This window comes from Cryptococcus neoformans, chromosome 4 (genome assembly GCF_000149385.1).
Source record: "Cryptococcus neoformans var. neoformans B-3501A chromosome 4, whole genome shotgun sequence".
Taxonomy (NCBI): Eukaryota; Fungi; Basidiomycota; class Tremellomycetes; order Tremellales; family Cryptococcaceae; genus Cryptococcus; species Cryptococcus deneoformans.
Window position 1 is genome coordinate 1738981 of NC_009180.1, and position 19257 is coordinate 1758237.

Consider the following 19257-nt stretch of genomic DNA (forward strand, 5'->3'; position numbering starts at 1 on the left):
ATGAAAAAAGAGAAAGAAAAAAAACAAAACATAATTTTACAGGAAAGAGCCTATCGTTTTTCTTCTTTAGGCCCGAGGTTCACTTTTCAGATTTCCCGTCTTAAGCTTGAACTGACAACAGATCAAGAAGTGTTTTACATGAGTGCCATGACGCTTCTCTGCGCCTTTTTAGGATCTCCATCATTCCTACCTTCATCATCTGCTTCTCATCACATTCGAACACTTTGGGACCTGCGGCGGCTTAATCTAAACTTTTTAATCCCATTTTCCGGCTATTTTGACTAACTAGTTAAGACCGTGGCTCGTTTCAAGCCATTTTTAAGCGTGCGTTTTGAAAGACCATTTCGGGCTTGGGCTGGCAATCCGATTTTAGGGCTTGTTTCAAGCCTTTACACAACTTGCATATATGCCATCCTCTGTCTCAAAAGACTTTGTCCTGACTAAATATTATGCGTCATGGCATAGAGATGCATCTCGCAGCCTCTACAACAACATGCTACTATGTACCTTTCATCCAGTTTACCTTACACCAAAGACACGCGGCGTATAGGTGGTGCCAGGTTTTGAGATACTCTTAACCCTTCCAACCAGCTGATTGACAGAGGCCAGATCCACGATTTCCTCCGCCTGGCACTCTTTATAGTAGCTCCATTCATGGCTGCCAATACGGTGCTTATGTGACAACGCTGGTTTGATGTGGGCGAAGGCGAGAGTAACAGGAGGGGTGTTGGAGGATTTCGGGTGGTGGGGAAGATCAATGGTGATCAAGTTCAGGAGCTCACCATAACATAGGTGGTCCTCGAACTCTACATGCCTGGTTGGATGACGCCTATTCCGGTCGATAGACACCATATACTACAGCCAACATTTCATCATCAATCTCAAAAGTTCTCGTCAGACTAAATGAAGTCTAACTCACCGAGACAAAGGAGGCACACCTCCTGTCCTCCTCAGCTGTATCCATCCTCGACACACGAATGGAATCGCCACCATTCAACACTCGAACACGGTTCCACACCCTCAACTTTCCCTTTGACACTAAAGCTCTAAGCTCAACAGTCGGTGGGATATCGTGTTGGGTGGTCATCGTGTTGATGAGCTTATTCACCAGGCCGTGTCGGATGACACCTTGGGCGTCATTGGTCGGGGAGGACAAAGCATAATGCGCATCTGAGCAGGCATCAACTATGCATCAAGTGTTATACGGTGGCTTGGACTTACATGACGGCAGGGGAGCTGTCTTTCCGTGTTCCACCACGCCACAGTTTGTTTTCCACAAACCCCCACCCCGCTTCGGTGTATGACACTTTTGGAAGAAGCTGTTCAGTGCTGAAAAGAAATTCTCCCATATGGCCAGTTGGTTATTGGCGACCAAATGATCCTGCTCATGGCCAGGCGATTAAAAAGCAGGTGAGCCTGGCCAGGCAGGTGAAACCAAGAGCTTGCGATCAGTCGAGAGGTGGAGAGGATCGTGGCGACCCCTGTCGAGCGCTCTCAGCTCACAACGGCCCACCCCAACGGCGGTGTGAGCACCGTGGCGAAGGCTGAGTGGGCGGCTTGGATGGATTTTCTCTCGCATCGTCGCGTGTAAAAACCGGGCAAACATTGGCCGGAGATGAGGGCCGAGGAGTGGGGGACTTTCGTGAGATAATTGGATTCCCCCCTGACTCATTCGCACTATTTCCTCCATCTCTTTCCACCTCGACCACCTCGCTGCCATGTCCATGCTCGTACGCCCCAGGGCAATTCCTCGCATTGCCCCGATACTCGCCCCACAACGCCCGTCCAAGCGGTTCAACAGCTCCTCAACAGCGTCTACATCTTCACCTGTATCGCATGTGGCTTCTGCAGTCGCCGACACAGCCCATTCCCTTGCGGACAAGTTCCGCGAAGCTGCGAGGTTTATCAACAGCCCATCGTACGATGGAGTGGAGGAGAAGGGTCTGAGGATGTTGGTGTTTGGAAAGCCGGGAAGTGGAAAGGTAAGGTGGACCTCCACCTCGTCACTGTTGAACCGTTGGGGATTTTGTGCTGATCGAGTCGATCACAGGGTACTTTGAGCTCAAGGTATATTTCTAATCATCAAGCTCCCGAGATCATGGCTGATGGTCCTTTAGACTCGTTAAAGAGTACGATATCTCATTTGTCTCCACCGGCGATGTGCTTCGTAAAGAGATTGCGGCCAAGTCAGAGGTCGGTCGGAAGGCGGAAGCTGTTGTCGCTTCTGGAGGTATGTCCTGGAAAGCCACCGACTAGTTTAAATGCAAAGTAAACGGCTAACAATGAGTGTAGGCCTTGTGTCAGACGAGTTGATGTTGGAGATTGTGAAAGCTGAGCTTGACCGGTTAAAAGGAAAGGCGCGTTATAGGACACCTTCATTGATTATGGCGCCGCATATTGCTGAGACATGTTTGTAGAGCTGGATCATCGATGGCTTTCCTCGCACTTTACACCAAGGCGAGCTTATTGACACAGTCCTCAACCAGGAGGTGCGTACTTTATTTCATGTCGCAAGTTGAGCAGGACCTCATTCTTATACTTGTTCCCTCTCTGCAGAACCGTCCGTTGAACATGGTGGTCCACCTCAACGTCCCTGACTCTGTCATCATGGCCCGTATAGCAGGTACATCATTTTTCCTATGTGCGATCGATGTGACTGGAATGGCTGGAAGCCTGACTCTTTATCCTCAGCGCGATGGGTCCATCTCCCTTCTGGTAGAGTTTACAACACGACCTACTCTGCGCCCAAAGTGCCGGGAAAGGATGATGTGACTGGGGAACCTCTGACGAAGCGACCGGATGATACACCTGTACGTGATCTTTTCACGTTTAATTTCTTTTATAGACCCATGATTTGTCCTCCGTTTGACGGAAAAAGATAAAATGCTCCAAAGTGAAACCACTCGAGCAAAAGACTAACGAATCTACTTTTGCAGGAAACGTTCTCCAAGCGTTTGCAAGCTTACTATGAGTCGACTGCTCCGCTACTCAAGGTTCGTCCCTCTTTCTCGCGCCCCCTTTCTGCAATTCTCTTCCTAAACTGATTTTCTCGGACACAGTACTTTGAAGAGACGTACCCCGAATCACTCCATTCGATAAGTGGTTCATCTTCCGATGAGGTATCTATCGCTGGGGGCCGCCTGGATGACGGAGCGGTCCCTTCTACATCTTCTCCTTTTCCGTCAGATCAGGGTTCTGACGATATGGTTTCTGCTTCTGCCTCGTCTACTTTCTCTGTCCCCGCCTCTTCTACCTCTTCTACCACTACCACCAATTCTTTCCCCTCGGACACTCGACAATCAACAAATCCCACCAACCTAACTGATTCGACAAAAACAATAACAAATGCCGCACTCGATCAGCTCTGGCCCCAACTCGTCGAGCTCATTGAACCCTTCAACCTCCGGCGCCGCCAGACTCCAGCCGAGAAGGGGCGTGTGGATGCAGAAAAGGTAAGGAAGCAAGCGGATGATTTGAGGGATAGTAGAGAGGTGGACGTTCCCGGAGAAGGGAAAAAAGTCGTTGCTCGATGAGGGATGAGTGTTGAGGTGGGGCTTATCCTCCAGTGCCAGGGACGGACGTTGGGGAGGGAAAGATTGGAGAGGCATGCGGGGCCGCCTGGACTAGGGAAACCAACAGTTGTAGCTGTACATAAGACATGTAAGGGAGAATACTGATCTTGGGTGGTGATTTTTTGGGCGATGGTATGGAATCTAACAAGAAGCCACCCAATTCTTTTTTCCATGATATGATCATTTCGCGTGGCCGTGATCAAGTTGTAAACATCATGGGCAGAAATAGGTGATATAATTCATACAAAAAAACACTTTTACACACTTTTCTCGCTGACATTCATATTAAGCCACAATTATTATCCATTTGCTTCTCTTTGGTTTTCTACCACCCAAACCTTTCCTTGTGCATCCACACCTCTCCAAGGACGCTCTTTCCTCTCACAATATCCCATTGAAGCTTCGCAACAGCGTTCGCAGTATCAGCTAACATAGAGGTCGGGCCACATACTTTTTTGTGCGCATCCTAGATGTCAGCACTTCGTCATAATCTTTTCTGATATGCAGATGATGGATTTGATGGACTTACCAATAACTGCAAGTCGTTCACCTTGATCCATTCCCTCTGTATACTCCCTCAAGACCTTGGTGATGTCACACCGACCGGAATTCACAACTGTTCCAGATGCGATATCGAAAAGTTTTTCCTCAACGCCCGGAGTGCTAGCGGTAGTTTCAGCTTCGACGGGTTGAGAGCTTTCAATCTTGCTTGAACTGGGTTTCATGGGAGCGGAGAATGTGCTCGTTTGGTCGGGATTGGGGCCTGTAAGGTGGATGGTTACGTCGGTACGATCAAAAGATCTGTCGTCATTGAACCACTCGAAACAGTCTGATGGGTTCTTCAATTAGCTGTCAGGCCGTTCTCACAGCCCCTCTCCACTACCAAGAAGACATGCGAAAACTCGCCTATATTTCGGACACTCCAAATCATTTTGACTTTTCTCCCTTCTCTGACAAGTTTGCTAGCCACTGGCCACCCCATCGCAGCTCCCACCCCACCACAGATCACCAACACCTTATCAAACCTTTCTAGCTTCTCGCCGAATCCACCAAAGGGACCTTGGACAATGACGGGAATTGATTTGGATGGGTTGGATAGGGCGGAACGGGCGATACGTTTGGTGATGCCTGAACGACTAGAGATGAGGATGGTGAGCGGCGAAGGGGTATCGATATCGCTGTTAGTCGGGGGCGAGGAGGCAATGGTGAATGGATGGGATTGCTTTTCAGCGCTCTGTAAGCATGACATGTTCGTATTCAGATAAGGTCATAATTTGAAACTTACAAAGGTGTTGACTGAGGGCACTCGAAGATAAACATACTGCCCAGTCTCCCATGATCCTCTTTTAGTCTCTACCACTAATCTCGTCACACCACCCTTCCCACTCATTTCGTCGCCTCCAAAACCTTGCAATATCGCTTTACCTTTCCATTTACCCAGTCCTGCAAACTCTACGGTCTCCCAGAGAAACCGAACAAGGATAGAGAACCCCCAAACAGCGACAGAGGCATAGATGTAATAGAGGGCGTCAGGGATGGATACTTTCACATGAGGCCAGAGGGAGATGAGGAATGCGACGATAGAGAGAATATGTTGAACGATGAAGAACTCGTAGTTCCTATACATTGCATGGATCAGCCAGCTAGATCAGATCGATCGAAGTCGAGAGCGAAACATACCAATTGCGGATCTTTGCAAAACTCGAAAATACTATCCAACTCAGTGCGGCCAGCGCAAAGGTACCATTCACCATACGACCATGGCTGTTGAAGAAATTGGATGGTTTGTTGTACGTCGTCCAATAAGCCCGAGTCCAGGAGATGCCGCCTTGTCTGTAGGGCGCATAGAGAATAATGAATGTATGTATAACAGAGAAGAAAACTGTTTTCACTTTGTCAGCTATCACAAGAGATACAGTAACAAGAGAAAACTGCTACCCACGTAAAACTCTTGCACCATATTGATGCCAAATCATCCATCTTGACGCTTCCACCCTCGTAATCCAAGCCAGCGGGTTGATCCTGCTCCCCATGACGAAAACAAATGGCAGGAGAGCTTGTGCGATCCATCCTGCCCGGATACCAAGAGGGGGGTTACCCCACTCGACGCCGGGGCGATAGTATGGTTTCATCTGGAAACACCAGATGAAAAGTGACATGAAGAGGGTGAAAAGGCCCTGTACCCGAGAATAGATATGCAATCAGCAAAAATCAACATGAATAGGCGGTACTCAGAGAAACAAAATAATTTACGAGAGTAATGCCCAAGCTCAAGTCGATAAAAGCCAAGTGCGGGTAACTAAGCCCCCGGAGAGCAGCAGTAAGTTTTCGAGGGCGGTATCTGAAATGCCATCGTGACCAATTGAGTATAGCGAGAAGCGCGATCAGAACCAAGCACCCAATAGCAGTCGTGCGTGCCCAGTGCATAGCTTTGTACCTACGGCGAGGTGCAAAGTTAATAGGAAAACAGTTTGGATAAAAAGATAGAAGACCTGCCATGAATCAGCGTTGGCTGAGGCTGCCATCCTCTGGGCCGAGGTTGGACAGTCCTCAATTAAACATATCGTCATATTGGATTGTTGTAATTGCTGCCTTCTCTAACAAGCTATAAAGGTGAGAAAAAAGTGTCAGATAAATAAAGCGGCAGTTAGTAGTCATGTTGAAAGATCAATTTTATCCCATTTATACCTTTTCCCGCCAATCACTCATTTCATTTCTCAGTACAGAAATATCCCCTTCGTCCGTAGCTCAACGCACCAAAATCGAGGATACACGCTAAGCACCCTATCAAAAGGCTCGATTTGCGATTCCGCCATTCCGCGATGATAGAGCCGCACGAGGCGCCATTAAGCGTACAAGGTAGGAGTTGTCAGTGAAGCAGTGCCTTGAGCTGTTTTGGTGGGAGGCCTTTTGTGAACGCCGGTTGGTGCGAGGCATTTTGTGGAAAGTGATTACGTGTAACATTTTGCGGCACTCTTACTTTACGTAAATTGGCCTTACGACGGTGGGAGAGACGTAAGAAAGGATGCGAGTCGGGGGACCAAGGACAACTGGGCAAGGTGATGAGGAACGCAACGTTGAATAATTATGAATACATAATATGACACCTGTAGATTGCAGGAATCGAAAACAGTTTAGCTATATATGTTTCATAGTGACGGGTGCTGGGACCGTAGCAGGACCGTTATGACTTACGCTAAAAGTACAACATCCTACCATGAGATAACACCCCTTTGACCCTGGTTGTCATTATACTGGCGATATCCCTTTAATCATCATCAGACCTCAACATCGCCCTATCAACAACACCCTCCTGCCTTCTTTCCCTCTCCCAGCTTAACGCCGTTGCCACCCTTTTTCCTCTCCAGTTCTTCTTCCGTAACCCGCTTCAAAATCTCCCTGGCCGTCCACTCAAACGCATTCTCAACATTCCATCCTTCTTTCGCCGAAGTCTCGACATACAGCAAATTATTTGATTTAGCGAATAACATCCCTTCTTGAGAGGTAACCGCTCGGGGTTTAAAGCTAAATTGGGGTGATGAAGATGGGGGCGTAGGGGAAGGAGGTGGGATTGCTTGGCCGTATGATGCTGTAGGAAGTGATGGTGGGGTAGGAGAGCACAAGTCGGTCTTGTTCGCGACCACTGTGCTACTGTCAGTTATGGTTCGCGGTGGGTAGCAATGGGGATTAACTTACAGATGATAGACACGTTTTCATCGGCATGCCGCCTAAGGTCATCAAGCCAAGAAGTAACATGTTCAAATGCTACAAGCCATGGTCAACCATCAAACCTTACTTTTGAATCATTACAACGCAAAAGATGGAAAACTCACAGTCTCGCCGTGTAACATCATAAACCAGCAATGCTCCAGCCGCTCCCCTAAAATAACTCCGTGTTATACTCCTAAAACTCTCCGTCCCTGCCGTATCCCAGCATTGCACTTTAACCCTCTTTCCTTGCTCGCCTACAGTTAATATCCGGCTCCCAAATTCGACACCAAGGGTTGGTTCGGTAAGGTCGAAACGATCGTCGGTGAGACGAACGAGAAGTGACGATTTGCCGACGGAAGAGTCGCCGATCAGGACATATTTGAGGATGTAGTCCCACTGTAGTGATCCCATTTCCGTGTATATTTCTGTGAGGCGGTATTTTTTGGGGCTATATTGGGTTTGAACTGTTGCCGGTAGATTGATGAGGGAGAACGGAATCGATCGAAGCCAAATGAATATGGCAGTGAGGAGGTTGAGATTTAGGCCAGACGGTAGAACTTGCGTCAAGCTGTCAATGCTTTCGTTGACTATAGGTGGTGTGAAATTTTTGATTTGATAGGGGACTTATCAGAAGTTGTAGAAGAGATAGGTTGTAAAAGAGATAGAGACATTCCCTCGTAAACTCGCAACGTGTGACCACTTCGCTCACTCATCAATTCAGAGCTTTCCATTATCGGCGATCACCGCAATTAGCTTTTCTATTTCTTCGTCCCAACGTAGAGCTTGCTCGATGACTATGGTGGGGGGAATGTTATTATGTTTGGACTCATTCATAAGGACGTTTGACTTGCTTCGATTATAACCTGCCATTGACATACATTGCAATGCCATGAATAATTGAAATGAAAGAAGACAATATGGAACCAAAAATGTTTCTTTTCAAGCCACCTCCTCACCTCCTTCAGTGGCCAGAGCTACCCCAGGCTTTCCCTCACCCTCTGCGTCACCGGCGACAAGATCTTCCATTTTCTGTGCCTACTTCTCCGCTGGAGTGGGATCAGTAGAGGCAGAAGCGACCTTCTGATCGGACTGAATAGGAGGAGGTTTGCAAATGTCCTCGCCAAATGTTCGCAGTGAGAGAATACTAATTTCAAAAGTCAACGTGTGCTCTCACCAAGTCGGAAGGAAATACTTCACCTCTTCTCTCGCTTATCGATCATCAAGCTCAAACTCATCTTGGCCTTCCAGATAGGAAGATACATCGGCAACTTGAGTTCGCCGCCATCGCTGTTCCCAGCGTTAAACTTGACAACAGCGGCGCCCATCTCGCGTTTCTCCATCTCCTCTTTCCATTCACTCCTCTTGAACTTTTCGAGAGCAGGATAGTGGTCTTCAAGCAAGGTGCGGAGTTCGGAGAGGGTACCTTCGATGAGGACACCGTCGCCGAGGTGAGGGAGGAGCTCGAGGATACCGTCGATTGGGGGACGCCACTTGCAGATCAGCTCAGAATTTTTGGATGTGGCCGAATCTTGACGAGTGAAGGATTTGATACCGGCGGAGATGAGACGCATGCGGGTGTAATCGTTGTTAAGGATGATTTGCTGAATAATGGTTAGCGTGTAAGACTTGGACTGAGTATGGAGCGTACCTTGACAATGTCATTGGTAAGGTACATGGTTCGAAGGGGGTCTCCGTACTCGTTCCTAACCAACAAGTTGTCTCTGGGGAAAGTGTCCTTGAACTGGAACTTTTCGCTGCAAACGTCTGTCAGCTTGACTTTATCAACGGAAGCGTGCAAGTTACATGATGGCCTTGACTTCTGCGTGGGAAGGGTCGACATAGGAGTATGGATCCTCCTTGAAAGAGTTATCCCTCTTTTCCTTCTTGGTTGTCACTGGCTTCTCTGCCTTAACTGCACTCTCGGCAGCCGCAGCCGCAGGGGCAGCTTCAGCCTCAGCAGACGCGGCAGGCGCGGGTGACTTTTCCCTCGCTCGCTTGATCTCCGCCTCTCCCTCCACCGGACTCGCTTGCCTCTTGAGTGATGAAGTTTGAGAGGCACCAGCTCGCTCAAGAACGGCGACGAAGAAACCGCCAGTGTCCTGGTCGTGGGGTAATAATCTCATACTGCTTTTATCAGTTACGAGCTCGATTTTGTTTGGCATAACAAAACGCACCATCTGTTGAGGTTGAGACTCTCCACGTTTTCGGGCGCCCATAAACTGCTCGGCAAGCCCTTACCCTTCTCGCCTTTTTCCTTCTCCTTGCCCTCATCCACAGCCTTCCTGTATTCATCAAATGTTTCGTACCAGTGAATCTCCCCATCCTTGCCTTCCTGAGTCGCAACTTTCCACTTGTCCATTCCCGGCCTCCTCTTCAATTCAGGCAAATCTGATGAAACGTCTACGAGAGAGAATTGAGTGTGTTTGAGTAGTGCGGCGGCGATGACGGATTCGTCTTCGGAGGGATTGAGGGAGCAGGTAGAGTAAACCAATCGACCGCCGGGTTTGAGCATGTTCATGGCGCGTTCGAGGATACGAAGCTGAAGAGAGTGAAGGGAGTTGCCGTCGGCGACACCCCACTTGGCCCAAATTTCCATATTCTTGCGGAGGGTACCGTCGCCGCTACAGGGTACATCGGCGAGGATTCGGTCAAACTGGAGGTTCTTGCCCTCTTCCAACTTGATGGCGGGGAACATGGAAGCGTCAAAGTTGGTAACCATCAGTCCTTTGCTCGGCATTCTACCAGTCTGATGGACAAGCATGTGGGTTCGCTTGTAGTCGGAATCATTTGCAATAAGAAGACCGGTAGAGGTAGTGTGATGGGGGTTGAGAGCTTCAATGATTTGGGCAGTCTTGGAACCAGGGGCGGCACACATGTCGAGGCAGTGGTGGTGGGGTTGAACGTCGAGGAACAAAGGGGGAATCATAGAAACTGCCTCCTGCCTGCTCAGATTTCCGACCTCGGTTTCTCCAACCAAGAATCTTTGAAAGTTCTTGAAAGGCTCCGTCTTTCTCACAACACGCTTGGGAGCGTTGACCTGCCATGCGAGCTGACCAGGATACCAAGCAAGCTGGGTTGGGGGGTTGTACTTTTTGCCTTCAAACTCGACATTCTGCATGTTGGGAACGTATGTGTCCTTGATGATGTCGTTGATAGTCTCGGCGTGGGCTCGGGAGCCTGTAACTCGGAAAGTCAAGGGAAGTTCTTGTTTGAGGCTGGACATGAATTCGGGCCATTCTTCGGGGGTCATGATGTTTTGCTCCTGTGTAAAAAGCGTCAGCATATATAAATCTTCAACAATACATTAGGATCACCTTGTAGTACGCTTCGAATGCCTCGTTCTTGTAGTCAGCAGGGCTGAACACCTTCCATTCGCCGGCTCCGTTGTCTCGAGTCTGAGGAGCTCGTCCACCGCCTCGCTGGAATTTTATTAGTAGAGCTCTTCACAGTCTAGTTTGCACTCACACCACCGTGCTTTTTTCCTCGAGGTCTGCCCATTTTGATTCTATTTCGAATTGGAAATGTTATGTGATAAATAAACAGGTTCCGTATCTACAATCGCATGAAAGTGGATGTCGAGAAACAAAATATTGGAGCCTAGTCACGTGACGTATAATACTCATCTATTTGCATCAAGTTTTGTAATTAGAAATAGTAAACCATTACAAAAGTGTCATGTACGACCCAGAGCCGGATACAAACTGGTAGTCTGGCTTGCACAGCGTGGATTACGGGATATGGCGATATGATTCATGACGACGACTTGAATGATATTAGATGGAACAGTAAGGCTTGTTATCGGCGAGTCTGGTGGAGGACCTTGTGGAGGACTGGTTGATAGAGTTCGTCAAAATGAAGGGCTTAATTAATAAGAAGAGTGATCGGTTAATAAGGGAGAAAAAATTCCGATGTGAGGCCCCGTTAGGATGGAATTATGTCATAGGTTATTTATTTTCGGCATGTCAAGCGGCAAGAATGGGCTTTTCTGGACGCCTCGACTTTTTAATTTTCCTGGTCAAGGACATTTTTCGTTGTCGGTCAGAGCAAGAGCAAGACGTCAGAGATCGATGATGTTAGTCGTGCATACAGCGGGCTACGGCTGCCGTATGTAATTTTTTTTGGCAGATGCATCTCATATCTGATCCACACTTTCCATTTCTTCCACTCATCATCCCGGTCGCGTACGCTTTTACACCAACCCCACAACTTGACAAAAACAGTTCGATCGACGATCGTGGGCAAAGGGCGACGGGTCCAGGAACGGAAAGAGATCAGCGGAAAAAAATATCGCAGCGGCGTGAGCCTAGCCAGTCTTCCGTGAGTTGGGCGTATTTTCCTGCCCCCTGTTCTCCCTCCCTCCCTCCCTCCCTCTCCCCCCCTCCACCCACCACAGCTCTGCATTGCATACTTGCTACCTTCCATACCGAACGAGCGTCGCGGCGGTGGCCGCCTTTCGCCAGCGCAGTTAATACTAATGAGGTCCAGACTCCCAAGCGCGTCATTGCGAGCGAGGGACCTCATTTGTTCTTTTTTTCAGCTGCGGCTAAAAACAGACTAACTGCGAGTGTTCATTTCGCTGCAGCAATGCGCCATTTACGAGATGCATCCCTCTCCTCCCAAAATACTCGCTGCGGCTACGCTGGGCTGTACGCTGACTTGGAAGACTTTACAGCATTGGTACAGCTTTTCTCTTGGAGAACAGTATATAGCCTGCACGTGCTAAGAGATCTCGTCCCCCGGCCCTATCACTGTAGTCTCGTTAGCTCAACCCCACGACAACAGCGACTGCCAGAGTAGATCATGAAACCCCCCACCAAACTCCACATCCCAATCAGCGAAAAATCCTCCCCATTCTTCTCTTCCCCTTACCCACCCCACCAACCATCTTCTTCCCAACTATCACCTATCCCTGACAGCTCGCCATCTTCTGCCGCCTTCACCAACTCTCGTTCACCACTTTTACCAATGTCTCCCAAGGTGCTTGAAAGTGGATATCCCTTTCCGGCGACGGCGCACACTAATGCCAGCGGGCGATGGGCGAGGATGAGGATGGTCTTGAGGCAAGGGGTCGTTCCGCAAGGTGTGCTGAGGAGGGCGTTGATGCTATTTATGGTGCTTGGTTTGGCGGTGCTGGTGTTGCATCGAAGTGGAACTGCTGTATGTTTTATTTTTTTGATTCCATTTTACAACTGAAAGAAGGCTTACGGGAGAACAATCAATAGCTTCAGCTTGCGGAAAAGTACAACCCTGCTTCTACTCAAACAGAGGCTCACCCTGCTTCTACACACACAGAATCTCACCCTGCTTCTACACACGCAGAGTCTCACGTCCCTTATATACCTCCCACCTCAAGCCCACACGGTGTTCGCGAGATTGATATCTCCTCTGAACCTCTTCCCCTCGACGCTACTCTGCGCGAACGACTTGACGCATGGAAGAATGCCCCAGGTGGTCGGGGCGAGGTTGAAGGCGAAGTCGAGGCAGGCGGATTCGTGGCTTGGAACCTCGAACAATGCTCTACCATTTCCGAACAACACAACACGCACATGATTCAGCATTCTGCGAATACGTGGGCGTCATTGAACCGGACGCTGCTCCACAAGTATAGGATGGAGCTTGTAGATCATATGGAAGGGGTGTTGAAAAGGAGAGAACATGAGAAATACGGAAAGGGGAGGGGGATTGTAACGGTTGCGGGCAATGCAGATACCTTGCAGAGAGTAAAATGGAGTCTGCAAATGTTGAGGAGTTATGGAAGCGAGCTGCCTGTCGAAATTGTAAGTGCTCTCTTTTTTTCCATAAATAAGGTTTTTTTTTCTGGGCGAAAGCAGCTGACACTACCCCTGGTACGCCCTTGCAGTACCATTTTCCGTCCGAAGCCCCACCTGCCGATGACCCGATCCGTACCGAACTCGCCGAGTTGGGTGCCCGCCTCGTCGAAGCCAAAGGCCAAACACGGGACAAGGGCAAGAACAAGTCATACCACCTCAAAGCCCTCGCTGTCGTCCAGTGTCCATGGCAAGAAGTCCTCTACATCGATTCCGACTCGGTCCCGACCCGGGACCCTTTATACATGTTCGATGCGCCGAATTACAAGAGATTGGGAATATGGGCCACCCCGGATTATTGGAAGACGTCGGCGAATAATCCCATATGGGCGATTATGGGGGTAAAATGCAGGAATGAGTGGGAGATGGAGACGGGGCAGATGTTTATAGATAAGAAAAGGCATTTAGATGTGTTTTTGTTGGTACAGTATATGCTTGAGAATCATCATTTTGTGAGTGTTCTCTCTTTGTATTTTTTTTTTTCTTTTTTTTTCTTTCGTCTGTTTAATAAAATATGGAAATCGAACCGAGCTGATAAAGAACGACGAAAAGTGGTTTGCATTTTCCGACGGCGACAAGGACACCTTTCGCTGGGCTCTCCTCGCTCTTCGAAAACGATGGGCCGTCCCCGGCCGCTGGGTGGGCGCTGGAGCTCTTCCTTCCGGTACAGCTTCTGGCGATTTCTGCGCGCATACTATGCTCCAACACGATTCATGGGGCGAACCCCTCTTTGTGCACTATAACCTTCTCAAACAAATACCCTCGGGTGTCGGCCGGGGCTATTCGTGGGGCCGGACAAAGCAGTTGCCGCTCTTCAACACTTGGCCTGCGACCCCCGCCACGGCGAGACTGGGCGAACCGGAAAGGAAGCCGGAGGATGGGGATAAGAGAGGATTGGGGGATGTGGATTGTGATATGTTGGCGGATGCGGGGGAAGATGGGAGAGCGAGAGGGGAGGCAAAGGAGATGGTGATGAGGAGGGCGGCGAGGGAGAGGGGGGTGAAAGTCAAGTATCATGGAGGGGTGACCTCGGCTTTGTGGTGAGTTTAATTTTTTTAATTTTAATCCATTGATTACGTTTGGCATTTGGCACACGGCCAGGCACTATGGTCTCGGATGATGGGATCTTTTAGCTGACAAGATATTTATAGTATCGACTTGGAGTATATCGACCCAAGGCCGACAGAACGACAAGAAGAAGATGCCGCTCGACGTGCCGCCCTTTCCGCCTCTGCCGCGCTTACCCCCCAATCTACTTCTGCTGACGGTGATGGGGCCGATGATACACCTGCACCGGAATGGGTAGGTGTCGTCGAACCGGACTGGAGCCAGTCGCCGATAGAGATTGTACATTGGAGGGATGACGAGCATTTGAAGAGTTTTGAAAAGACGATATATGATTTTGGGTTCAAGCCTTCTGGAAAGGGGTTTTAATAAGGTTCTTGGAACTTGGGCCCTGTTGTCAGACTGTTATGAGGCATAATACGGAAAGAAAAGGGATAAGAAAAGAGAAAAGGGGATGAAGGAAAGGGCTGAGCTGGCTCTTGGTTCTATATCGATCGATTGATGGAGCGAAAACGCAGTTGAATGCGCATAGATAGTTTAATCATCTTTTTTTGTATCTTCTTAGCATGTAAAGTAATAGATTGTTTGACGAATGAAATGCTTATGAATACAATACACGATGTGAGACACATGGGACAGGTATCATGACATGCAAATACAGGAATTATTGATAGAAACATGATGCTGGATGGGATGATGTTTTGTACAATGAGTCGTGTACAGAGCGCCTTACTTAGTCGCTGTCGGTTACAATGGCTGCCCTTTGCTTCCCGCCTCCGTTGGCTCCTTGTCCCCTCGCTCTTCCAGTACCAGTACCAGAACCGGAGCCAGAACCGGCATTAAGTACCTTCCAACCCCCTTCATCCCTCCATCCGTCACCAATCATCTCATCCCAACCATCCTTCGGCTCGTCATCTTCCTCCATCTCATCGCCATCACCATTCCAATCATCACCGTTACCGCCATGCTGCTGATCCGCCTCTTGATCGATGTCACCGTCGGAGTACAAACCACCGTAGACGTCGGAAAAGTATTCATATTCTTCTTCTTCTCTGTTTTCATCTTGTGGGTGAGTTTGGGTTCTGGCCTTTTTGGCGTTGCCGGGTTTCCTTCCGCCAGTGCCTACAGAGTCCATATTCCCCCCAAGCTTTCTACCGCTACTACCACCTGCTTGGTCAAACTCATCGTCCTCCTCTCCCTTCTTCCTTTTCACAGCGACCTTGTTTGAACCATTCCCGGGAGCTTTCTTTTCCTTCCTCTGAGGGACCGCGAACGTGCACTCCACCCTCACTCCTCGTCCTGCTTCGATTTCTTCTCTCTCCATACGAGTGAGACGGACAGCGGCAGGGGACGGAATGACGTAGACGTTGACTGAGAACGCGGTGGCGTGGTAAGAGTCTTGGAGGTAGCCGATGAGAAGGAGATGAATAATCAGGACTTCGACATCCTGTATATGATTAAAAGTCAGCGACACAGATTTGTTGCCGTGATTTGGAAAAGGGAACATACATCAGCACTCATCGCCACTTTTCCTCCAAACTCTTCGATATCAATATACCCCCTTTCCCCTGTACTTTTTTGCTTTTTCCCCTTCTTTCCTTCTCCGCCACCGACTACCCCGAAACTACCTCCACCCAGGCCTCTCGTGAGGCTCGCAAGGTTTGGCAACGTTACCCTTCCACTTTGCTTGACGACTTCTTGTGCTATACGAAGGATCTTCCATGATTCGAGGGTGACGTCGCGGGTAGAGATGGAAGAAGGGGGTCGGAGACAGTTGTCGCATATCTCGCAAGGTGAGGTGGAAGTAGAGTCTGAGTCTGAGGAAGAGAGGGAGGTAGGATTGTCCCATGAGGCAGTGGAGAGATGCGCAGAGGCGGAAAAGTACTTTATATGTCTGATCAGCATCCCTTTTCTTCCTTCGATTTTGAAAAGTAGGATAACTAACCTTGGCAAAAGCCACTTTTCGACAAGTTCTCAGGTCCTGCGCAAACCTCAGCATTTCATGCACTGTCTGCTTCATCAGCCAGATGTATACATATGACAGAAAGTGACCATCAATTCACTCACGCTTTCCGGTACCATCTACATCCGTATAGATCAGCCCAGCCAGGCGTGTCGCATCCTGTCCACGATAGAATAGCACACAGTCAGAGTCTTTTCCGTCTCTCCCTGCTCGTCCCGTTTCTTGATAATATCCCTCGAGTGATTTAGACATCTTTACTGGGTTAGCTGTACGATGTGGAAAAAAGAGTAGCCATTCGGAGGGAGTCGGCTCACAGAATGGTCTACGAGGTGGACGTTAATGCAACATATGGCTTGTACTTGTACTGAGGTGGAAGACTTACGGATGACATATCTAACGTCGCCTTTATCAATACCTAATCCAAAAGCGATTGTAGCGCAGATACAACTGTAATGCCACATAAGTTGTGAACTCTGAGAGCGTTGCGCAATGACGATTACAACTCACTTGATTTTTCCTTCGCGCCACTTAACATGGATTGTCTCTTTCTCGGTATCATCTATTCCTGCATGGTATACGCCTGTCTGTATTGTGGAGTTAGATTGCGATCATTTGCTGGATCAGAAGGAAAAAAGTCAGCGGGAGAAGATGACTTACTTTGATACTACCATTTGACCATCCTTTCAGCTCTTCTGCGACTGTTTCCGCGTCCTATCAGGTAGATTTATCAGCCCCTCATCTCTCCTGAATTGGCAATGCTGGTCAAACGATGAGATTTGCCAAAGACATACCTTTTTACTAAGACAATACACAATCCCGCTCTCTCCACTACAGTCTCGTCAGCTCTCTCCTTGGGGCCCATTGAGAGAGGATGGCGACTGCGAAGCAGGGTGACGTACGGGTGTTTATCCTGTATCCATCTGCCCATCTCTGCAATGGCCGTTTTCGCATTTGACGCTTTAGGTAGGACTTTGTAATGGAGGTTGGGGCGGAAGAGGGGGGAGGAAAAGAATACTGTACCAGTGGTCTTCGAGCCTAGAAAGGATCGTGGAACGAATACTCAGTGATTTATGCGGAAAGAAGAGGACAGATGAGCATACTGCGTCCGTCTGTTATAGGTCCGAGACGTAGTATTTTAAGAAGGTCAGGCAGCGTTTTTGAGCTGAGGGTTGCTGTCTATACATTCGATGGCGTCAATTACTGCAATTTATAGTTATGCTTTATGTAACCTACTACAGCTTGTATAGGAACTCGCGGAAAAAGAGTTTTCAACATCGACAGTTTTTTGTAATCTGGCCTAAAGTCTGTCATTACGATGTCAGCCATCCTTCCAAGATTACATTTTGTCTGCAAGTAGGCTGACCATGTCCAAGTTGGCTGCAACAGTGTGCCTCGTCTTATAATGTCAATCAGTTATGTCTGCCTATTCCTGTCAGAGAGCTTACCAATGACAAATCGTCCTAAAATTTAATCATCGGTCAAGGCTCCAGTAATAGAACTTTCGAAGAACTCACTCAATCGGCCTGATTGGTTCATCTTTTCTAGCACAGACATGAACCTCTTTGATTTTGACACCTTCTCGGGCTACGAGATTCAGACATCAGTGCTATGCGCGTCGTCCATGGGAGACTGATCTGCTTACAGTGACATAACAAAGCTATCAACAGCATGGTAAGTAGTTCGAATGTCACTGGATACGATAAGAAGACATACTCGTATCTCCTTTTCGCCATGAGACGGCCCATCTCTCAATCGTTTATAAATCTCATTCTGCTCTTGAGTACTTGTACTGCCAGTCAACATCTTACATAGATCAGCTTTGTAATAGAATCGGATTTTACTCTACACTTACCACGCACTCTATTCCGATCTCTTTCAATGCTCTGACCTGATCCCATATTAACGCCAAAAGCGGGCTGACCACCACTGTCAGACCTCTACCCATCACCGCCGGTAACTGATACGTCAGGCTCTTTCCTCCTCCCGTCGGCATCACACAGACGATATCTCGATCATCTACAGCAGCGTTGATCACACCTTCCTGACATAGCCTGAACTTGTTGAGGTTGAAAGTGTTTCTAAGTGTTGCAGCTATAGCAGAAGAAAAGGGAAAACATGATGACTGGTAGTCGATTGTATTGGCAGCAGTGGAGAATAGGCTGTCCGACGGGCACGGATTTCTAGATATTGAGGATAACTGGAACTCTAGTGCACGACGTTCGGCGGTGAGAGATGCATGTAAAGCTTGCAGAGGCTCAAGCTGAGCAACGACTTCGGCAATCTCGATTCTGTGTTAGCCGTATACTACTCGTTCGTACAAAAATTTGAGGCCGGGCCCACCTCAGTATCTAGCTTTGCGAGCGTCGTCTTGATAGCATCCCTTGCATCTAAGTTCAAATCTCCACCCTTCTCTCCTTTTACAAACTCCTCACTTATCCTCTCTTTGCTCTCCCGGCTCCGGTTCGCAGATACGTCTTTACGAGGAAAGAAGTCATCGGCGTCGCTGTCGTCACTGACAACGATGGGTGTAGTGGAGCTGGATGGCATGGATCCACGTCTGATTTCTTAATAACTGATTAATGATGCGAAGAAGCCCACATTTGTACAGCTCGATTTCGATTTGTTTTTGCTCCAGGCTGAGAGCAAGAGTTACGTAATTGTGCCGCTCGTCAAAATTGAAGTCTTGTCGACGCGTTGTTTGTTTCACGCATTGCGGTGCCAGAGTGCAGTGCGTATTTATTTACGTCCATCCAGTCACTATTTTTTCCTTTCCTCCTACTCTCGAACACTTTCGGTACATTATCATAATTCTCCAGACCGACCCCTCTCAGCCGCGCACAGACTTCAAACTGCCAAGTCTTGCTCTCTAGTAGCTTTACTGAGGAGGAGAACCCTTACTTGCTCGGCTATCTACAAACTATCATCAACGCCGGACTCTCAAAAAATACGTACTCGACGCCGATCGTGGGTAAGTTAGTAAAGGCGAAAGCTGCCTAAACAAGCTCTTAATTACAACAACGATTTCCCCGCGCCTGCGGTGATGAAGGAGATGTTTGCTCCTCTAAATCTATTGCTTCTACGAGTCCTCCCTTTGACTGCTGAGAGCACGAGAGGAGCA

General features: G+C 48.5%; 7 protein-coding genes across 7 annotated transcripts; 2 read left to right on the top strand and 5 right to left on the bottom strand.

Moving 5' to 3' along the window:
• Nucleotides 1–519: 519 nt before the first annotated feature.
• On the bottom strand, nucleotides 520–1579 carry CNBD6040 (hypothetical protein; the record flags this gene model as incomplete). Its single annotated transcript, XM_770557.1, has 3 exons — nucleotides 520–855; nucleotides 920–1185; nucleotides 1504–1579. The coding sequence occupies 3 exons, from the start codon at nucleotides 1577–1579 to the stop codon at nucleotides 520–522; spliced, it is 678 nt and encodes a 225-aa protein (XP_775650.1).
• Nucleotides 1580–1718: 139 nt separating this feature from the next.
• CNBD6050 (hypothetical protein) lies at nucleotides 1719–3533 on the top strand (the record flags this gene model as incomplete). The annotated part of the gene is made up of 8 exons (XM_770558.1): nucleotides 1719–1987; nucleotides 2118–2230; nucleotides 2293–2357; nucleotides 2418–2489; nucleotides 2557–2623; nucleotides 2692–2810; nucleotides 2937–2993; nucleotides 3060–3533. The coding sequence occupies 8 exons, from the start codon at nucleotides 1719–1721 to the stop codon at nucleotides 3531–3533; spliced, it is 1236 nt and encodes a 411-aa protein (XP_775651.1).
• Nucleotides 3534–3897: 364 nt separating this feature from the next.
• CNBD6060 (hypothetical protein) lies at nucleotides 3898–6142 on the bottom strand (the record flags this gene model as incomplete). Its single annotated transcript, XM_770559.1, has 8 exons — nucleotides 3898–4022; nucleotides 4102–4401; nucleotides 4479–4794; nucleotides 4858–5191; nucleotides 5253–5454; nucleotides 5515–5749; nucleotides 5826–6009; nucleotides 6069–6142. 8 exons carry the CDS (start codon nucleotides 6140–6142, stop codon nucleotides 3898–3900), a joined length of 1770 nt encoding a protein of 589 aa, XP_775652.1.
• A 729-nt stretch (nucleotides 6143–6871) lies between these two features.
• Nucleotides 6872–7694, bottom strand: CNBD6070 (hypothetical protein; the record flags this gene model as incomplete). The annotated part of the gene is made up of 3 exons (XM_770560.1): nucleotides 6872–7215; nucleotides 7269–7337; nucleotides 7406–7694. The coding sequence occupies 3 exons, from the start codon at nucleotides 7692–7694 to the stop codon at nucleotides 6872–6874; spliced, it is 702 nt and encodes a 233-aa protein (XP_775653.1).
• Nucleotides 7695–8318: 624 nt separating this feature from the next.
• On the bottom strand, nucleotides 8319–10781 carry CNBD6080 (hypothetical protein; the record flags this gene model as incomplete). The annotated part of the gene is made up of 7 exons (XM_770561.1): nucleotides 8319–8427; nucleotides 8481–8884; nucleotides 8932–9037; nucleotides 9087–9410; nucleotides 9458–10545; nucleotides 10598–10702; nucleotides 10749–10781. The coding sequence occupies 7 exons, from the start codon at nucleotides 10779–10781 to the stop codon at nucleotides 8319–8321; spliced, it is 2169 nt and encodes a 722-aa protein (XP_775654.1).
• Nucleotides 10782–12083: 1302 nt separating this feature from the next.
• Nucleotides 12084–14545, top strand: CNBD6090 (hypothetical protein; the record flags this gene model as incomplete). Its single annotated transcript, XM_770562.1, has 5 exons — nucleotides 12084–12440; nucleotides 12506–13060; nucleotides 13144–13563; nucleotides 13643–14151; nucleotides 14263–14545. 5 exons carry the CDS (start codon nucleotides 12084–12086, stop codon nucleotides 14543–14545), a joined length of 2124 nt encoding a protein of 707 aa, XP_775655.1.
• Nucleotides 14546–14909: 364 nt separating this feature from the next.
• On the bottom strand, nucleotides 14910–18686 carry CNBD6100 (hypothetical protein; the record flags this gene model as incomplete). Its single annotated transcript, XM_770563.1, has 19 exons — nucleotides 14910–15623; nucleotides 15686–16060; nucleotides 16122–16183; nucleotides 16244–16391; nucleotides 16454–16461; nucleotides 16522–16586; nucleotides 16647–16723; nucleotides 16797–16850; nucleotides 16931–16967; nucleotides 17039–17174; nucleotides 17240–17315; nucleotides 17373–17443; nucleotides 17503–17535; nucleotides 17585–17599; nucleotides 17654–17723; nucleotides 17782–17796; nucleotides 17853–17942; nucleotides 17992–18420; nucleotides 18480–18686. 19 exons carry the CDS (start codon nucleotides 18684–18686, stop codon nucleotides 14910–14912), a joined length of 2682 nt encoding a protein of 893 aa, XP_775656.1.
• Between the last annotated feature and the right edge of the window lie 571 nt (nucleotides 18687–19257).